At 41.5% G+C, this 21,739-nt stretch overlaps 1 protein-coding gene and 1 long non-coding RNA gene across 11 annotated transcripts in view; one reads left to right on the top strand and one right to left on the bottom strand.

Moving 5' to 3' along the window:
- WAC (WW domain containing adaptor with coiled-coil) overlaps positions 1-14,886 on the bottom strand; it is a 93,448-nt gene extending 78,562 nt beyond the window's left edge. For 2 of the 10 annotated variants that reach the window (XM_032144504.2, XM_032144454.2), the window contains exons 1-3: positions 13,908-14,402; positions 13,494-13,530; positions 11,783-11,978 (exon numbers count right to left, since the gene is read on the bottom strand). In XM_032144504.2, coding sequence (XP_032000395.1) covers positions 11,783-11,978; positions 13,494-13,530; positions 13,908-13,948 — 274 coding nt within the window. In that variant the 5' untranslated portion in view covers positions 13,949-14,402. Of the gene's footprint in view, positions 1-11,782; positions 11,996-12,700; positions 12,852-13,492; positions 13,531-13,907; positions 14,403-14,511 lie in introns of those variants that run through there. The other 8 variants (XM_058436584.1, XM_058436583.1, XM_058436586.1 and 5 more) reach the window with 7 other exon arrangements.
- The window catches only part of LOC116462166 (uncharacterized), a 34,028-nt gene continuing 27,123 nt past the window's right edge, over positions 14,835-21,739 (top strand). The window contains exons 1-2 of the long non-coding RNA XR_004246268.2: positions 14,835-15,081; positions 21,437-21,519. This is a non-coding gene — a long non-coding RNA (uncharacterized LOC116462166). The remainder of the gene's footprint in view (positions 15,082-21,436; positions 21,520-21,739) is intronic.

Genomic DNA, 21,739 nt, shown 5'->3' on the forward strand with positions numbered 1-21,739 from the left:
CCCAGCTAATTTTTGTATTTTTAGTAGAGACGGGGTTTCACCATGTTGGCCAGGCTGGTCTCTAACTCCTGACCTCAGGTGATCCGCCCACCTTGCCCTCCCAAAGCGCTGGGATTACAGGGGTGTGCCACCGCACCTGGCCAAAAGTCCAGTCTTTAAGCAAACATGTAACACACAAAGCAAAAAGCGCTTTTAAAAATGAGAAATGAAATTAACTATGCTATAAAATAATCCCATCTGTCAGAAAATGCTAAATCAAATAAAGATACAAGACATACTACATAATTATTCATTAAATAATTAAAAAGCTTATCTACTGACAGAGATCTTTGTGCCCAAAAGGAAATACATTATTTTCAAATATCTAAAAACTACTGACAAAGTATCCAGAGATAATAAAAATCCTAATTCCAAAAAGCCAAGAAAATTAGAAACAAAAAGAAAGCCTAACAGTGATTTACAAAACTGATACATTTAGATTTTTAAAATACCCTTAATAGATATGGGTTAAAAAAAAAAAAAAAAAAGACAAATCAAAACTGAAATTACACTTAGGCTTGAATAAAAAATGAGATAACTCTTCAACTTTCCATCAAAACCTACGCAATATGAACAAAGCAGCAAAGTTTACAAAATTTACATGTTTAAATAAATAAAATTGGTCAAACTCAAAGGGGAGAGTTTAAGGATCTAAGTACCTCTGTTTTTCCAAAATAATTAACACTGGCATTTATGTAACAGCAATATAAAAAAGGAATTACACAAAAATATAAAATTATTTTAGTTTTATAAAGTACTACTTCGGGACTTAACTCTTATTCTTTTTTTTTTTTTTTTTTTTTGAGACGGAGTCTCGCTCTGTCACCCAGGCTGGAGTGCAGTGGCGCAATCTCAGCTCACTGCAAGCTCCGCCTCCCGGGTTCACGCCATTCTCCTGCCTCAGCCTCTCCGAGTAGCTGGGACTACAGGCGCCCGCCACCAAGCCCGGCTAATTTTTTTGTATTTTTTTAGTAGAGACGGGGTTTCACCGTGGTCTCGATCTCCTGACCTCGTGATCCGCCCGCCTCGGCCTCCCAAAGTGCTGGGATTAAAAGCGTGAGCCACCGCGCCCGGCCTTAACTCTTATTCTTTAAAAAATATCAAAGTATCATAACTGCGATTCAGATATCTGTGCATATCATATTAAATATGAATGCTTAGAAGACTGACAAGGAGCCAGCAGGCAGCAGAACAGAAACCAGCCCCAATAACCACAGAAAAGGCTGAAGGCAGCAGAGAACAGTACTCTAGCAGCTTGTCACTCTGTACCCCAACTTCTCCAGCTTTCTTCCATTACAATGAATCTTTTCACAATCAACAGTCACACAATTCTATGAAGTTAGAACAAATTATTAAATGCAGAAATATTTTATCATGATCCTCTCTTCTTCCAATGTAACATAATTCACTAGCATTGCTTTTTTAGCTACCAGAAAAGATTAGTTCTATGAATATAGAACAGGTCAGAACCTTTCGGAAGATGCCAAGAGTAGGTCATGCTCTTTTGGCACTGTCATACAAAGTCAGAAGTAATTAAAGCCTACACAGAAAGACTAGCACTATCTAAATATATCAACCACACACATTTTAAATTTCCTTTAAAATGCAAATGCAAATACTCCTAAGAGTAAACTTTAAGAAATCTTTTGTTAACACCTAAGGTCAGCCTAAGTATACTCTACTAACTTGGGGAAAGGCTGTTTTTCAAACCGAGATAAAAGCTAAATGAAATTTACCACTGAAGTGTCTCAGGACAGCTTAATGCTAGAGACGAGGGGTTATGGTGGAAATGTAGTACCTAAGTACATATTATCTAAAGTAACACCAGTGGCTCCAGATACTACCCAATGTATCTCACTGGCCTGTCCAATTAGAAACTTCTCTACTGCTGGGCATTAGACGCCCTTGCACAGGATATTAAGTTAGCTTTTTAATAGCAATTACTTACAAATCCTACTACTACCTGTGAATCTACAAGGTGATAGGGAATTCTTTGAAACAACAACACATTACACAATTTGCCAAATAACCACTCTAATAATCAGACTGTTAATGATAAAACTCACATTCCTTAATGTCCACTTCAGAGTTCCTCTTCCCTTCTGTGTACTCTCCCTAAATCTGCAGTTTATAAATACTTAAATTAACCCAGTGTTTATTTTAAAATTGTTTCCTTTTCTTTTTCTTCTTTTAGACGGAGTTTCGCTCTTGTTGCCCAGGGTGGAATGTAATGGCGTGATCTCAGCTCACCACAAACTCCGCCTCACAGGTTCAAGCAATTCTCCCGCCTCAGCCTCCTGAGTAGCTGGGATTACAGGCATGCACCATGCCTAATTTTGTGTTTTTAGTAGAGATGGGGTTTCTCCACGTTGGTCAGGCTGGTCTCTCCCGAACTTAGGTGATCCACCCACCTCCGCCTCCCAAAATGCGGGGATTACAGGCGTGATCCACTGCGCCAAGCCTAAAAACTCAGTTTTCCAGGCTCTATCAACTATTGCTTTGATTCTGGGTAATGGGGAGGGAGTCAAGGAAGCTGTAACTTTAAAAGCTTCTCAGGGAAGCCTAATAAGCAGCCTAATTTGGGAACCATTACTCTAAACTTGAACTACCTTTTTTTTTTTTCTTGAGACACAGTCTCACTCTGTCATCCAGGCTGGAGTACAGTGGTGCAATCCCGGGTTCAAGCGATTCTCCTGCCTCAGCCTCTCGAGTAGCTGGGATTACAGGTATGTACAACCACACCCCAGCTAATTTTTGTATTTTTAGTAGAGACAGGGTTTTACTATGTTGCCCAGGCTGGTCTCAAACTCCTGAGCTCAGGTGATCTGCCCGCCTTGGCCTCCCAAAGTGCTGGCTTTACAGGCGTGAGCCACCACGCCTGGCCGTTTTCTGTTTTTTAACCCTCACATCTATCCCCAAAAATCTCTGAACCACAAAGTCCTGTAGATGGGCAAGTTCCAAGTTAGAATGTTCCCACAAGCCACATCATGTAGCTCTCATTTGGCAAAGTGTCCAGCATGTTTCTTCCTAACTCTAAACAAAGAAAGCAGCAGCAGCTTTAGAAGTAGCTATAGATTGCTAATCTGACACTAAATTTAATCACAGGAATAAGAGCAAGCCTAATAATCTACTCTGTCACAGTCTGGGCACTGAGGTAAATGCTTTACAAATATGCGCAATTTCATTTAACCCCGCAACAATCCTACAGGGATGGACAGAAACACTCAGAAATTAAGTAGCATGTTAGGTCATCTAGCTAGCGAGTGCCTGAACCAAACACCAACCTAACTGAAAAATGACTTTCCTAATTAGCTAGAAATATAAAGTAGGTATCAATATTCCCTGAGCCCCAAATGAAAACTACTTCTAGTCAGTCCTCTAAGACTGATAGTCAACACCAAGCATTTGTTTAATCCACTATGCAAATATTAATACAAGCGAATAAAGGGAACACAATGCGGAACAATTTTACAAAAAATCTGGAAAGAAGCGGGACTCAGTGACTCATGCCTGTAATCCCAGCACTTTGGGAGGCTGAGGCGAATGGATCACATGAGGCCAAGAGTTCAAGACCAGCCTGGCCAACATGACAAAACCCTGTCTCTACTAAAAATACAAAAATTAGCTGGGCGTGGCAGTGCGCACCTGTAATCCCAGCTATTTGGGTGGCGGGAAAATCACCTGACCTGCGGAGGCGAGCTTGCTGTGAGCCAAGATTGCAGCACTGCACTCCAGCCTGGGTTGACAGAGTGAGACCCTGCCTCAAACAACAACTACAACAACAACAAACAAAACAAAGGAAACCAATTCTGGAAAGATTACAGAATACTAATTATTTTATGGTGTGAGAATGTCTTCTATGAAAACTAGTGATTAACTTTTAATGAGAAGATACAAGGCAACTTTGTTTTTCCCCTTTTCTCTGCATTTCCTAATTTTTCTACAATGAGCACGTACTAACAAAATTTTAGTACAAGAAGCACTATATAGCTCAAGGACCCATTAACTCCAATCTTGCTTTGCATAAATATGGCATTTCAGAAGTCAAGCATACAAAATACTTTCCTTAGAGAAATAAAAATATATGTAAAAGCCAGACAGGCCAACAGGGCAATCACATTCTTCAGAACTGCACTGTCCAATTCAATAACCATCACTCACATATGGCAATTAAACACATGAAATGTGGCTTGTCCAAACTGAAATGTGCTGTAAATGTTAAATAGACAATAGGTTTCAAAGATCTCGTACCAAAAAGGGAATGTAAAGTATGTCATTAATAGTTTTTAAGGTATCAATTATAAGTTGAAATAGTTTTGATATATTAGGTCAAATAAAATATACTAAAATTGATTCATTTTTACTTTTTAAGCAAAGCTACTAGAAAAGTACATATATGGTTTGCATTTGTGGCTAACATATTTCCACTGGACAGTGCTGCTATAGAACCTTGTTACTCCAGTGAAGCATAGGTATCACCCGAGATTTTGTTAAAAGGCAGATCTTTGGGACCCACCCCAAAATTACTGACTATAGTATCTCCAGGTGCTTAGTATACACATTCAAGTTTGAGGAACACTAATTCAAAATACTGTAATTTCATTCCCCTTAAATTATAAACAATCCATCCGAATTTTTTTAATCTATCCATTTAGTTAAATGCTATAAAGTTTCAGGCACTACTCAAGGTAACAGGAATACAAGGTGGATACAAACATTAAAACTCTCACTTCCTCTTCTGGTGGAGCTTATATTCCACAAAAGGCAAGCAAACAAAAACTAAAATACATTCAGTTCTGCTATAACATTTGTTTCCAAATACACAAATTTGTTTGAAGGCTACTGATATATCAGAAACCAGCAAATTTCCCACTTACGTGCATTTTCACCTGTGAGAAACATTAGCTACATCAAGCTGCACAGGAATTTACAAGGCACAGATACACACAGCTCAAATATCTAATAGCTATCTTAGTTCATCATGAATTATGAGTCAGGTCCATCCACATTTGATGTTACAAGTTTTTGTCTCATATCAGGTATCTTCCATCCATCACTTCACAGTAATTCATGAGCTGCAACCCTTCCAATGAGTGGCCACTTCCACAAGAAGTCAGGTTTTGGTCAAGGTAAAGTGCCATTTATTGTGGTGTTAAAGTATTCTTTAATCATTTTATATGTGTAAAACTAAGTTACAGTTTTTATTAGGTTCCTATCTTTTTAAAATGTGTCACTGACAATGTTTTTGGTTACTATGCTCCTAACCCCATTTCCCCCATAAATTGGTCTGGTGCAATATTGCACAGCACAGTGACTTTCAGAAATGCCCATGTCATGTTATAGCAGAATGACTGTAAGTAAATCATAACAGGTCACCTTCACACAAGGAAGGAACAAGCACGGGCAAGGAAAGACAATGATGAGAATGACTGTTTCAGGGTGTTCAGCAAGGGCCTGTGAGAGGGTGACACTTAAGCAGACACATTACTGGAGTGAGCACAGTAGAAGAAACATAAAGGCACATAATGTGCAGAGCCCCTGAGACAGGAACAAACTTCTGCCTGCAGGGCCAGTATGGTGAGAGTAGCACAAACAAGGGGAAGATAGTAGAAGAGGCTGAAAAAATACCCAGACACCAGATTACACAGGATCTATTATAAGCCTTGCTAAGAAACAGGGAGTCACTAGAGGACTGTGAGCTTGAGAGAGATGTGAGGTGACTGGCATTTTAACTGGATCACTCTGGCTACTGTGTGGGGAAACAATTATACAAAGCAAAATGGACTCGGGAACACCAGGGGGCTCTTGCAGATTTCAAGCTAAGAAAAGATGGTAGCCAGAACTAAAATGATGAAGTAGTGAGAATTAGTTATACTTGGAGTATAATTTGAAGGCAGAGATAAAATTTTATGTGAGGAGACTTCCTTTCCAGTTTCAACAACAGTAGGCTAAATACCTTATAATTTCATCAGTACAACAGGAATAATACTGATCAGCCTATTTCAAAGAGCTACCGTGGAGTCAGATGAGAAACGATATAGAAACCCTTTGAAAATTATAAAGCATCATACAAATCCTGAAAAGGACTGTTCATAGAATATATTTGCAAGCCCCAAATAACTGGTTTTGCCAGGAGGTGGGGGTTGCAGTGAGGTGAGATCAAGATCGTGCCTCTGCACTCCAGCCTAGGTAGAGTGAGACTCTGTCTTAAAAAAAAAAAAAAAAACCCACAAAAACTGTTTTTGTAATTATCAAATTGACAATGAGTTATATCTAGTGCCTGGTATAGCATCCCAAATGCCCAGCTTATTTCCATCTTCACTCTTTCCAGCATCATAACAAAATGATGCACTACCCCCCAAACAATTTTGCACAACAGAATAAGGTAACAGATGCTTAATAGACACAAATTAGAATATATAAATTTTCTGTGAATTACAGACCAAACCCCCAAGTATGTTACACCAAAAATTTTAAATACTTCTTGCACAACTAGAAAACAGTTCAATTAAGACTGTCTTAAACGATCTACAGATCTAAGTGAACTCGTTCTAAAATATTGATTGTAAAATAGAAATACCATTAAATCATAAACAATACATAATATCCATCTGTCTAAAAATATAAAAAATGTTAAAACGTGATGATGAGAAGCCGTAAGACAAATGACTTGGTACTAGTGTTCAAATTTAACAATTTACATGCACAGATGATTACATCACAGACACTGTTTTCTAAAATTAAAAAAAAAAAAAACACTAGAGTTGAAACATTAAGACTGCTACTCCTTCAATCTTATTCCACTTCTCTTGAAACATAGTATGTTTCTTGTGTTTTCTAAATTGACCAATGGAAATCCAATGCAAACATTTCTGCATAGTATTATCACAAAGCATAAATCAATGAAAAAAGGTCATGTGTCACTATTTTTACTAGACAAAAAATACTTTAGTCAAACGTACTGTTAAAATCCAAACGTTAGTATATTAGATTCTATGCAGTACTTCCACTTTGTAAACAAGTCTTTAAATATGAGGGATTAAGAGAAAATGGACTTTTCCTAGTGAAATCTGTGTCATGCTTCCATGTCAAAACTTATTTTTGAAAATAAAACACTGATGTGATAACTGGGCCTAGAACTACACAAATACATTTTATCAGTGTACTATAATTTGGCAAGTTGTAACCACTGAGGGAAGAAGGGTGAAGATATTAGGAGGATAAAAGCAAAAATGCCTTCAAACTGATTCATGCCATAGCAACCACCACCAAATAAGCTTTCAATACCCAAGTGTTTCATCTCTGACAGTTTACAAGTTACCAAAGTTAGAGAACTAGTTTCTAGACTCAGCTCTGTTGTTATCTGTTCAATTTTATTAAATTTTCCCTCATTTGTAAAACTGTGAAATAAGGATACTATCTGTTGTCTTCCCATGTCAACATGAGTATCAAAAGCGACTGTTAATTTGTATAGTTACTTTCTATACAACATTTCTAATGTTAGTAATTTCTAACACTACTAACACAAAGCATATTTCAAAGTCATCTAAATAACGATAAGACCATGTTGCTCAACTGCCAGTCTATTATTCAATGTGAAAGACTCAAACGTTACTAAATTATATTAAAAAAAAGACAAATTATCACCAAATAATCCCTACTAATTCCTTCAAAATGTTAATAGTAACTTTTATTTGAAAGGGAGATGAAAATACATTTCCAAATTTTTCCAAAGATATAGCTAAATGACAAGATAAAAACTTCACCATGGGCCAGGCGTGGTGACTCACACCTATAATCCTAGCACTTTGGGAGGCCAAGGCGGGTGGATCACTTGAGCTCAGGAGATTGAGACCAGCCTGGCCAACACGGTGAAACCCTATTTCTACTAAAAATACAAAAATTAGCCAGGCATGACGGCGCATGTTTGTAATCCCAGATACTTGGGACATTAAGGCAGAAGGATCATTTGAACTCAAGAGGCAGAGGTTGCAGCGAGCTGGGATCACACCACTGCACTCCAGCCTGGGCGACTGTCTCCAAAAAACAAAAACAAAACAAAACAAAAAAACCCTAACGATTGTACCGTAAGGTTTTTGCTTTTGGTTACTTTAAACAAAAGATTGTATGTTTACAGAGAGATCACAGACTATATAAAAATAACTCATTTCACAAAAAAACCTTTTAATTATACTCTGATATAACCTCTCTTAAATTTACAACAGACATTATTTCCTTTAATAAATCCTAATGGATAAAATCTCTAACTCTAAACTATACATGCTATGTTACAGCAAGTCTTATTTTAACTAGTAAGGTTTTTGGGAGTAAAAACCCTCACAATCCCTGATTTCTCACTTTTGATAGTATATCTGAAAGTCTTTTCATACATTACTTCTGAACGAGCATTTTTCAATGAAATCCAAGATGCTAAGAAATCTAGTAATTACTGAAAAATGCTGTGATGCCAGTAAAGCCTAATCCTAAGGTAAACAAATGCACCAATGCATATAGTAAGTAACCTGCTGTAATCTTAAGTTTTTTTACATGCTTAGAGCTTAGATAATCCAACTCACTTGCATTTGATTTTTGATAATGGTCTTGAATTTATATACATTAATTCTTTTTTTTTTTTTTTTTAAACAGACCAGTCTCACTCTATCAACCCAGGCTAGAGTGTGGTGGCACAACCACAGCTCACTGTTAACCTCAAACTCCTGGGTTCAAGCAATCATCCCACCACATCCAGCTAATTAATTTTTTTTTTTTTTTTTTTAGTAGAGGCAGGGCCTTGCTATGTTGCCAAGGCCAGTCTCAAACTGCTGGCTTCAAGGGACCCTCCCATCTCAACCTCCCAAGCAACCAGGATTAGAGATGAGCAGCTGTGCCTGGCTGAATTTTTTTTTTTTGAGACAGGGTCTTAATCCGTCTCCCAGGCTGGAGTGCAGTGGCGCAATCTCAGCTCACTGCAACCTCTACCTCCCGGGTTCAAGTGATTCTCCTGCCTCAGCCTCCCTAGTAGTTGGGATTACAGGCACTCGCCACTGCGCCCAGCTAATTTTTGTATTTGTAGTAGAGACAGGGTTTCACCACGTTGGCCAGGCTAGTCTCAAACTCCTAAACTCAGGTGATCTGCCTGCCTCGGCCTCCCAAAGTGCTTGAGATTACAGGTGTGAGCCACTGAACCGGCCTGAATTCATTTTTGGGTAAAAATCCAACGAAGTTTATAATGCCTGCAATAAAAATCATACATATACACTTCCAACATCTTAGTGCCAAACACATCATTAGCAATAAAAAATAAACACCAGAAAACAAATTATAATGACTAAATATCTCACTATTAAATAAGAAAAATCACCATTTTACGTTTTTTAAAGACAGTATTAATATCAAAGATGTACTCTCAATTCCAGAATGGAGATATATCTCATATTATTATTTCCATATAATATAAAGGAATATGGCAGCCAGGTATGATAGAGATGGTAGAGACAGGAATGGAATTATAGTATTAGCTGGAAGACTCCAGAAGACAACAAGCAGCTAGAAAGAAAATTAGAAAGTGGGACCTAACTTAGCAAGTGATTAGATCAGAAAAACATCAAGTTTCTTGCAAATGAAGCTAAAGAAACATCAGGAAAGATGCAAATTTTTAAAAACGAAAAGCTAACAAGTACCTGGAGTTCACACAGGTAGAAAAATGAAAAATCAAAGTGAAGAAAAAACAGGTACAGAAAAAGTAAGTTGCTAAAACACCACTACCTCTCAAGAGTCAAAGCATTTAAGAATAGCTTCAAGGCCAGGATCACATCTTGAATCCCAGGAGTATCACACAAATGTTGGCACACACTACATGCCCCAGGTTTGTTGAATGAATAAGCAACAATGTTCTTGGGATTACTTCACCTGTAAAAGAATTGGCTGAGCAAGATTTGCTGGAAATGATTGAAAGCATTTATAAAGTAAGTTTCTTTAACTGAAAAACTGACTTCTTGCATTTGGGGATAAACTGGATCATCGTCACTAAAATAAGAGCCTATTTGTAAGAAGATGAGGTGCCATATCCTATTTTGTTACAATCACCAAATTTTTCAAAATAAATACAGTACAGTATAGTACAACCAGTACCTGCTCTCCAAGAGCTAACATTAGAAATGAAATCCACTACAGAAGAGTGGTTGAGAGCACCATCTCAGGCTTTATATAACACTATGGAAAACTTACCCACAAAACTGATAACTCTAAAAGCTTAATTTTGCAACCCAATAACTTGTAACACTTTAATAATCAAATACACCTGCTACTACTGTTACAAAAATGTGGTTTATCTGCATAAATAGCACTAAGCTACAACTACATTCAATAGAGTACTTTCTTCTCATCCAAATTATTCAATCCCAGTGCAATCTTCTGACTGTATTTTCTCAAACCAGTAATTATGTAGAGGAAGCCAATGTTTCTCAGTATATGATCACACTGAATAAAGCTGATTTCTATCCCAGGAGGACAAAAGGGACCAGAAGATGCAAGGTATTTTTTTTAAAGTAAGCAAAGTATTGAAGAACTAGTTGCCAATGGGGCAAAAAGTCATATGGTACTGTACTGAGTTTCCTTGGAAGCTTTCAATACTGTAAATCTGCTTAAGATATGTTATCTACTTAAGCAACATGTAGGAGAGAATATAGGTGTCTTTACTGAAATTGCTTTGTTCCTTAATGCATGCTTTTGACATGAAATGTAATTCGGGCAAATTAAGTCTGAAAATAGTCACTGAGAATTGGTTTTGTTTACTTATTCTCAGCCTCCTACCACAAAGAGCTTGAGGCAAACTTATAATTGAAGGTACAGGACTGTGCAAAAGAAATCAGACTAACTTTTAAAAAGAATATTTCAATGAACCAGGTATAAAAATCACATCACCAAAACTGGAGAATACTGAAAATGTTTACAACAAAAAGCAAGAATGTATTTTCTAAGTCACAAATAATTTTTTAAATCTGGGAACTACCTTGAAAAAACATACTGAGTTTTTAAATTCATAGTTTATCATTGTAATTCGAAAACAGATTTGAACACCTTAAAAAGTAACAAACTGAAGCAACAATAAGGATCTCAAACTGAAATCTTTAAAAGGTCAAAGTTCCTTTCTTGGAAAAACGTCCTGCATTTTTCCCATCCTTGAGAAAGCATGTTTCAAACTATATTCATAAATGCATTCCCTATTAGACACTAAAGTCCACTTTTTTTTTTTTTTTAATGGAGTCTCACTCTATCGCCCAGGCTGGAGTGCAGTGGCACCATCTCAGGCTCAATGCAACCTCCACCAACCAGGTTCAAGTGATTCTCCTGCCTCAGCCTCCTGAGTAGCTGGGACTACAGGCGCCTGCCACCACCACCATGCCCAACTAACTTGTATTTTTAGTAGAGACGGGTTTTCACCTGTTGGCCAGGCTGGTCTTGAACTCCTGACCTCAAGTGATCCGCCCACCTCGGCCTCCCAAGTGCTGAGATTACAGGCGTGAGCCACCGCGCCTGGCCTTAGAGTCCACTTTTTAGATGCTCACATCAGCATCTTACTTCTACAGTAACTTGTTCAGAAAGAAAAAAAATTGATAGGATTAAAATATTTTAATGACATAACTGAACAGTAACTTCTTCAAGCTAGAAATACTACTGCCGCCTTTTATATAGACCTATTGTTAAAAATATATGTCAAAGTTTCAACAAGAAAGATACTCACCACCATCCCTCTCTCTAACTCTGTGAGTATGCACATTTTTGGCCTTACTGTGACCTGTGCTGTCACTGTATTTGTTTTCAGGACTATCAGATCTCCGCAACATTTTATTTGGTGGTGAAGGATCTGCGGCGTCTCGCATCTTTTCATGTCTGTGATCACCGCTACTGGGGTGACTCTTCGATGAATATTTAAGTGCCTGCAAAACATCACCCCCCCAAAAAAAGAGAGAAAGAATTGAAACCTTAAACTCCCTAAACTAATTTAAACATAAATTTTGGTGTATTATCATTAAATTTCATGAACTTATAAAATTAAAATTTCCACTTTCAATTCTGCTTTACTCCTCAGTTTCTCAGACAAAAAACCTAATGCTTAAGTGTTACAATAAGACTCCTGATACAAATCATACTAAACATAAGAAAAAAAAATTCCATTATCTTATAAATAAACCACCTTGCACACTGATTCTGCAAAAAATAAAAAAATTTGGCTGAGAATATTTAGAATCATTTTTTGATAGCAAAACTAGAAATTCAGTACTACTATAATCAATTTCTGCTCTACAGCTGATACGCACAAACACATGTATAAATAAAATAAGGACATGCGTATTTTTGCAAACCTACAAAAAGAAAAAAAAACCCACACACCAGTTTCTCCAATTCTTTGATTCAAATAAAGCATTTCAAACCTAACTTCCTTACTCTCCCAGGTGTGGGAAACAATTTTAAGGTATAAAAACACTAACCAAAATAAACTAATGTGAGTACTATTTCTCACCAAGCATAATGCACTCAAAATAATGGTTTAGCTTTATTCTAACACATATCTTAAGACAACCATGACGTACTAATCTGTTGCAATGTGTAATCAGCTATGCTTTGGAGGAGATTCAGTAAGGTTTAATTTTTGACATACCCAATGTTTTACACATCAGAGGACAGTGTTTTCAAACTCAGCTGTATAACACAACCATCAGGTTAGAAACCTGCTCTCCGGTCCTTTAAGATGTAGAAAGTGTTTCTGCAGTCATCTGATGGTTAACAATCATTTATGAGGTTTCCCTCCTGAAAACTGGGGCCACTTTCATCATAATCCTTAGAACTTTACATGCAACGACTGCAGTAACAAAAAGGAACCCACCTACCTAGAACCACCTACATCAGAATGATTATCCAAGTACCCAAGACCTCAATTCTTACACAAACAAAAGCACACGTATCTTTTACTTGTAAAGCAATTAAGTATACCAAAAATATTAAAAGAGGAAAGGGTAGTACTTTATAACCGACTTGAAAGTTGTAAGTCATTTAGCTATTTACCCAAGTTCTTCACATAACTTTAATACCTTTACATTAACTTTCAGTTCCCCCAACACAATAAATAAATAAATAAGCCTCGGAAGTCACCTATCATCTCATCCCATCGATTCCTTCACCCGCAAATAATCGAGTCGTCTTTCTGACTGCAAACAATTCTTTTTTCCTAAATCAGCGAACTCCCTCCAGTCACCTGTCAAAATAAGTCACTAAACCTTGCTGGAGAGCGCTAAAGGAACCAAACCTGGAATTTTAAGGGGATCCGTGGTGCTAGTTTCGGATGTTTTACACCGAAGGGCCTGTATCGACTTCTGAGGCCTGCGCTCGAGTAGCAGTCCCTCCCTTCCCCCTCCGGCCCCTTCCAATCCCTCCACCCCGGCCTCGGCTGGTACCTGGTAAGGCTGCGAGTCCCCCCTCCGGTCGTGACAGCTGAAAAACAGGAAGAGAAGGCAGCGATATAAGACACGGCGGGGGTGGGGGGCCGGGGAGGAAGAAAACGGGTCCCCCGCCGCCCCTCCCCGCGGGAGACCTACCGAGCGCCCCAGCGCGGAGCCCCGCGCGCACACGGCGCAAACCCGGAGCCTCCGGAAGGGCCGGGGAGGCCGAAACGCCGCGAAGCCGGGCCCCCGCTCCCCGCCACACTCCGTTCCCGCCCGCCCGCCCGCGCGGCCGCTCCTCCTCCCCAACCCGATCCGGATCAGGGTTAACAACAAAAATGGCGGCCCGGCCAGCTCCAGATAAGGAGGAACAGCCCCCCCGCCGCCGCCCCCCGCCGCCGCCCGGCCCGAAACGAAAAGACAATTTACCCATCACTGAGTCTCTGCTGTTTCCTCGCATACATTACCATCAATGCCCGGCCTGTGAGTGTGTGTCGGGGAGGGGGGAGAGCGGCCGCGACAGGCGGGCGGGCGCGCAGGCGGCGGCGGCGGCGGGCGGCGGGCAGCCCCGGCACCTGGGCCCGGCGCGCCCTCGGCGACTCTCAGCACCTCCCAGTTACTGGCGCCGGCGCTCCCGGGCCATCTCCCTCCGTCGACACCACGCTCACTCTCAGCCGGGGCAGCGGCGCCAACTACACGGCGGCACCGCGAACCGGGGGGAGGGGGGCAAGACGACGCGTCCGGCTCAGCCCCGCGGAGAGCGACTGCCTCCTCCGCCTTCTCCTCCTCCTGCTCCGCCGCCTCCTCCCCTCCTCCCCCCGCCGCCGCCGCTGCTGCCGCCGCCTGGTCCTTCTCCTCCTCCTCCTCCTCCTCCCGCCGCCGCCGCCGCCGCTGCCGCTCCACCAACTACATCCGGGCAACTCGGACGCTGCCGCCTTCGGGAAACCTCGGCAGTTTCCGCCGGGCCCCTCCTCTCCCACCCTCGGCCTTCCTCCCCGCCCCGCGCGGGTCCGGAACACCGCCCTCGGCAAACCTCGGCTGGCTCCGGCCTCTCTCCTCCTCTGAGGCCTGGCTCTCCTCCTCGCGACCAGTCTGCCGTTTCCTTCTTTTCCTCACTCGCGAGTCCGGCCACCGCCGTTCCCGTTTAGGGATAGTCTCGCTCGGGTGCCTGCTCGAGACTGATCCCAGGGGCTCCGGGCTGCGCAGGGAGGGAGCCGCCTTCCGGAAGAGGACGGTGGGGCGCGAGGGAAGCCATCGCGGACTAAATAAGGGAGGCTGCAGCGGCTGCGCGTGCGCCCAGAGGCGTCGCGGGAGGGGGTGCTCTCGGGCGAGCTCTCCGGCCGCTGCCCCCGCCCCTGCGCTGTCGGGCGGGGAGATCGGAAACCCCCTGGCGAGACCACGGGCGGACGCTTCCCGAAGAGCTGCCTGGGCTGCAGCCGCGGAAGCTGCGCCCTAGGGAGCGGGGAGCGCGCTCCCCGCGCCCTCGGGCCGCTGCTAGAAGCCGGAACCGAGCCCGGGCCGCTGCCCCTCACCGGACGCCGCGCGCGTCACCGGCCCTCCGTGGGGCAGGGGCTGCTGCGAGCTCGCCGGGCGCCCTTTAGACGTAAGTCTCACCCTGCGCCCCGAGGCGGGAAGGAGCGCGTGCTGTCCCGGCCAGAAACGGCCAATAGGAAGGGCTGAGGGGTTCTGTGTCCAAGGCAGAAGGCCGTGCGTCAGGGCGGCCCTCAGCGGAGATGCCTGCACGGAGCGGGGAGCGCCGCTCGGGGCAGGGAATGAAAGCGGTGCTTGAGACTGGAAATTTAGGGAGATTAGTTACTTAGGAACAACGCTGAACCGTCTCACTGCCCCACCCTACCCCTTGTTTTATTTTGAGACAGGGTCTCGCGCTGTCCAGTCTGAGTGCAGTGACGCGATCACAGCTCACTGCAGCCTCGACTTCCGGGGCTCACGGGTCCTCCCACCTCAGCCCTCTGAGTAGCCGGGACCAAGGGCATGCACCACCACGCCCGGCTAATTTTTTTTAAAGAAGTTTTTCCGGAGATAGGGTCTCGCTGTGTTACCCAGGCTGGTCTCGAACCTCTGGCCTGAATTGATCCTCCCGCCTCGGCCTCCCAAAGTGCAGGGATTACAGGCGTGAGCTACTGCGCTCGGCTTTTCACCCCTTTCTAACGTTTTCCATACCCAGCGGTGCCCTGACCACCCTCTTTATCTCTCACTTTTCCCTCTTCTGTTTCTTCTTCGCTGAAGTCCGTTGGTGAAAGAAAATTCATGTGAAAGTTATGGGTGTGAATAAAGGCCTCAGGTGTGTTAAGTGAAATTGCTACAAAGTATACCAAACAACCGTTAGTTGAGAGTGATGGTATTCGGGTGATTGACTGGTTGATAAGGCAACATTAGTTTAATGAAAAGAATTGTGGTAAACATAAATATGTGATTAACGCAGAAGAGGCAACTAGTAAACAAGTCAGAAGAAACAACCCCCTCCAAAAAATAAAAAGTAACTGATTTATTTAGTGTCTAAGAAGTTACATTATTGCTAGACCTAATAGAATGAAGAGATGGAATGATGTAGGGAGAAAGCCTCTGAAATCACAACTGGTTGGAAAAAAAAATTACATAATCTTATTTGTCACATCCACCTGCCAGATGTGAAGCTTATTGCTGTTTATGGAGATGTGCAGACCAATAAAAAGCCTATTTAATGCTCACTTAGACTGTCAGTAACTGAAAAAAAAATTGCCAGTGACTGAAATGATGAAAACAAAAAAATTCGGTAGCGTCTTAACATGCAATTTCTGACATATTGGTAGTGAATCCATTGAAGACAAACATCAGAGGAGTACAACAAATAACAAATATTTCATAGAAACTTTTTGAAAACTGGCATCAAAATTACTACTAATCTGTTTGATGACTAGATGTCTGCTGAAATTGGTATAAACCATTTGCTCAAAAGCCAGGCATGGTGATCCATGCCTGTATTCCTAGCTACTCCAGAGGCTGAGGCTGAACAATCACTTTAGTCCAGGAGTTCGAGACTGCAGTGAGTCATGATCACACCAGTGCACTCCAGCCTGGACGACAGAGGGAGACCCTGTCTCAAAAAATAAATAGGCCGGATGCAATGGGTCATGCCTGTAATCCCAGCACCTTGGGAGGCCAAGTCGGGTGGATCATTTTGAGGTCTGGAGTTTGAGACTAGCCTGGCCAACATAGTGAAACCCCATCTCTACTAAAAATATAAAAATTAGCCAGGTGTGGTGGTGTGCGCCTGTAATCCCAGTTATTCAGGAGGCTGAGGCAGGAGAATCGCTTGAGCCTGGGAGGCAGAGGTTGTGGTGAGCCAAGATCTCACCACTGCACTCCAGTCTGGGTGATAGAGTGAGACGCTGTCTCTAAATAAAACCACATTATCAGAAGTCTGATCTGCTCTCCTTTACAGAAATACTTTATCTTTATTTCTACTCTCTGTTGAACCCACAGACTTCATTCCCACACTCCTGAACCTGTTCAAGATAATCTGTAGCGTCCATGTTTTCAAGCCTGATTTTTATTTCTCGGTCTTCATCTCCACTTGTCAGCAGCATTTGACACAGCTGATAACTTTCTTCTCCCTAAAGCTCCTTATCTTGCCTACCAGGATTTCATTTTCTTTCTTGCTTCTCTTCCTTCCCAAATGGCTGTTCCTTAGACTCCTTGCTGGTTTCTCCTTCTTTTCCAGCGTCTAAATGCTGGAGTGGCCCAAGATTCAAATCTTACAACCCACCCTCCTCTGTTCTCTCTCCCTAGGCAATCTCGTTCAGATCTCTGACTGGATGAAACCCACATTTGAATTTCCAGTCCACACCTTTCCTGTGAACACAAGACTCACACTTAACTGCCTACTGTATAACACTGCTTGAGTTTCTAACAGGCATCACAGACTTAATGTATTCAAAACCAAACTCTATCTCCCCCCACCCCAAACAAGTCCTGCTGAGATCTTCCCAGTCTCTTGAAATGACAACTCCATTCTTCCAGTGGAAGCTAAAAACTTTGGAGTCATCTTTTATATCTCACATTGACTCCATCAACAAATTTTGCCAGCATTACCTTCAAAATATATCCACAATCTGATCTCTGTAACCCACCTCCACCAAGTTCACTCTGGTCCAAGCCACCATCATTACACCACCTGGACCGTGGCAAAGGCTTTCTAACTGATCTTGCCCTTCTCTGACTGCTTCCACATTGTTTGCTGTCTCATACAGTGCAGTAATCCCTTAAAAAATCAGATAATATCATTCCAATCTTGAATAAAAGCCGACGTTATAGCCATGATCCACTAGGCCATATGTAAACTGCCTGTTACCACTGACTTCTTTACTTGCTCTTTTTTTGTTTTTGTTTTTGTTTTGAGACTGATTCTCACTCTGTTGCCAGGCTGCAGTACAATGGCATGATCTTGGCTCACTGCAACCTCTGCCTCCCGGGTTCAAGCAATGCTGCTGCCTCAGCCTCCTGAGTAGCTGGGACTACAGGCACATGCCACCACACCCAGCTAATTTTTGTATTTTTAGTAGAGACGGGGTTTCACCATGTTGGCCAGGATGGTCTCCTCTTGACCTCGTGATCCACCCACCTCAGCCTCCCAAAGTGCTGGGATTATAGGCATGAGCTACTGCACCCGGCCCTAGTTTCTCGTTCTTTTCCCACCATTCTACCCTCCCTCCCTGTTTCTCCAATATACCAAGCATGCCTCTGCCTCAGGACCTTTGCACTGCTGTCCCTTTGCATGGAATCCTCTTCCCCCTTAGTACTTGCTTAGCTTACACTCTCATTTCTTCAGGTCTCTAATTAAGTCTTGTCTTGTTTAATTGAGAACTCTGCATGATGGCACCCTACCACCATGTTGCTCCCTTAACCCTGATCTATTTTTCTTAAACCATTTGCCATATATTTTGTTTATTGGTTGTTTCCCACTAGAATGAATGCTTCATGTGACATACCATAAATATTTGTTGAATTAAAGGATATTTGCCTGCAGAAACATACACAATTGAAATAGCAAAATTGAATTCTCGAGGAAAAAGCATAGGTTCTATTTCTGTTTGCTTTGTGAAAGAATAAAAGAATTATAAATCCAGTCCTGTTCTCACAAATAAGATGGAGGATAAAGCTAGATTGTTCCTAATACAGGCAAAATATTGTGATAGATATTAAAAAATGTACATGAATTTGCATGTATAGCAAATCTTAAACCAGGTTATTTACACTGCCATCTAATGAGAAATATCAAGTTTCCAAATGAGTAAAAGACCCACATTTCAACTTGTAGATTGAACACATACCAACCAATAGAGGGGAAAAACTATCAACTCATAGGTTATATATAGGTTGACCAGGATTTTAATGTGATTCTATTGAAGGAAGAACTGAAGGAAGAACCAAAAAGTGAAATCCTAAAGCCTCTAGTTGTGAAAGGGATTTTTTTTTTTTTTTTGAGACAGAGTCTGACTGTGTTGCCAGGCTGGAGTGCAGTGGCGCGATCTTGGCTGCTTGCAACCTCCACCTCCTGGGTTCAAACGATTCTCCTGCCTCAGCCTCCCGAGTAGCTGGGACTATGGGCGCGTGCCACCACACCCAACTAATTTTTGTGTTTTTAGTAGACAGGGTTTCACCATGTTGGACAGGATGGTCTCCATCTCTTGACATCGTGACCTGCCCATCTCAGCCTCCCAAAGTGCTGGGATTGCAGGCGTGAACCACTGTGCCCGGCCAAAAGGGACTTTAAAAAGTTTTGCTGCAATTTCTAAAACATCATAAAATAAGGATGTATTCCTTAAAATTTTCACATACTTCATTCCTCTTTTTTCTCTGTCCTTGCCTTCCTCACAAACTCAGCCTACTTTAGTGATTAAAAGCATGGGTTTTAGAATCAGTATGACATTACGTAGAGCTCAGGCTACATTATTGACTAGCAACGTCACCTTGGGCAAATTACTAGTCTTGAAGATTATCCTGCTTTCTCTCTAAACTTGGCTTAATAGGGTATAGTACTGTTTGTGAAAAGTAATTGAAATTGTGTAAATTAGCAGTACCTGGCACATACATGTTTCACTACTGGCGGTTATTGATTCTTTAAAAATAGTATTGAAGTTCTGTGTATCAAGTCTTAGTAACATAGTGTTAAGCAAAGTCACTTGGATTTTGCTCTTATGGAGTTTGTATTTTAAGTATAATACATAACTAAAAGGAGATACTTTGGGGTCTCATATTTGTGATATGAAGCTTTCATTCAATTATGAGGAAAAACAAGAAACTGCAACAAAAATTACTATCTGGGAAAGGGGAGTAAACACCTCCAGGACGTCACCATATCAACATATGGTGTACCCTTCTAGGCAGGGATGATGTAAATAATGCAATCAACAGATCTTGGGAGAATTACTTATTGACTCAAGATTGGCCATTTTTTAAGGTTCTTTGCAGGTAATAAATACTAAAGTTCAGCTAATATTGAGGAGCGTACCCTAAACCCGTTACCTGTGTCTGGTGAAACTTAACCTGAATTAACCCAACCATTAATTTTCTGAGCACCTCTGAGCAGTTGCATGCTGCTGAAGATTATAAAATAATAGAATTAGTGATTCCACTTCAGCCTCATCATCACCAAAATCAAATGGCATAGTAATTTAGAAAGTAATAACTGCTACAGAGAACAGTGGGGTAAGATAAAGTGTTGGATGGAAGAGTAATGTTTTCAAGTAGAGTGATTATTGAGCACGTGGCATTTGAGCAAAGATTTGAAGGTGATGAGGTAGCAAGCTATACAGGTGTCTGGAAAGGAATGTTTCTGGCAAAGGGAACAGCAAGAGCAAAGGTCCTGAGGAAAGACTGTGCCTAATGTGTTCAGAAATAATAAGGAAAGCTCTGTGGTTGAAGGGTAGTGACTGAGAGGGAAAATATTAGGAAATGAGGTGAAGTTAAAGGAGTGTGTGGAGGAACAGACTGAAGGATCTTATAGGCCATTATAAGAAGATTGGCTTTTATTCTGAGTTAATTGGGAAGCCATTGAAGAGTTATGAGCAGAAAATGACATGGCTACTGTGTTGAAAATAGTCTATATTGCAAGGAAAGAAGCAGGGAAACCAGTTAGGATCCTACTGCATTGCCTAAGTGCCTAAGGTTACTGTTTCAAAGCAGAAAGTAAGCTTCTTATCTAAGGCCATTTTCTTTACCTGTCCTTTATTGCCATCCCCCCTTCAGTTCACCTTATATTATCAATTATCCCTTCCTTTGTATATTCAAGCTCTCTTTCATCTGGATTATTTCCACTGGTCTTTAAACATATCTAAATCCTACCACTAAAAAAACCCTTTCTTGACCCTATACTCTTAATTGCTCACTTCAGCCAAACATCCGCTAAGTCTTATTTGTGGTGCCTCGCTTGTTTCATTCTTTACTCTCGTATTTACATTTTAGGTCACTGTAGTTTGACATCTGCCCCCATAATATTGGCAAAATAGATTTCCCCACAGCAGTGGTTCTTCAAAAGGCAGTGCTGAGTCTCCAGGGGGCATTTGGAAATGTGTGGCAGTATTTTTTTTTTTTTTATCACTGCTATATTTTTAGTGTGACTTAAGGGCGAAGGGTGCTACTGATATTTAGTTACCAGAGGTCAAAGATGCTAAACATGTAGCAATGAGTAGGACAGTCCTTTATACTTAAGACTTGTCCTGCTCAAAATATCAATGTTGTCTCATTTAGAAATAGTGTTAAGGTCACAGGTCACAAACAACTTCTTTGTACCTATGTTTAATGAACATTTTTTTCACTCTTTTTCTTACTTGATCTCAGAATATTCGACATTGATAGTGACTCTCTTTGCATTGCCCTTCTCTCTCGCCTTCTATGGCACAACACATTTTGTATTTTCTTCTTCCTTCTCTGACTGCTCCTCTCATTACTTTTCACAGACTCGTCCTTGTCTACTCCACCAGCAAATGTTGAAGTTCTTCAAGAATCAGTCCTTTGGAGGTGGTGTCGTTGAAAATGATGAGTAAGAAACTCCAAGAGTGCATTTCTCCACAAAACCAGTGAATACATTGGCAAAAATTGTCGGAATCAATTTTATATAAATTCTGGAAATTAGTCAAAGGTTTATAGTAACCGAGGAAACATCTTTTTAAAAAGATGGCTAAGGCCAGGTGCAGTGGCTTATGCCTATAATCCCAGCACTTTCGGAGGCCAAGGTGAGCAGATCATTTGAGGTCAGGAGT

The sequence above is a fragment of the Hylobates moloch genome, unplaced genomic scaffold (genome assembly GCF_009828535.3).
Source record: "Hylobates moloch isolate HMO894 unplaced genomic scaffold, HMol_V3 SCAFFOLD_3, whole genome shotgun sequence".
NCBI classification, from domain to species: Eukaryota; Metazoa; Chordata; class Mammalia; order Primates; family Hylobatidae; genus Hylobates; species Hylobates moloch.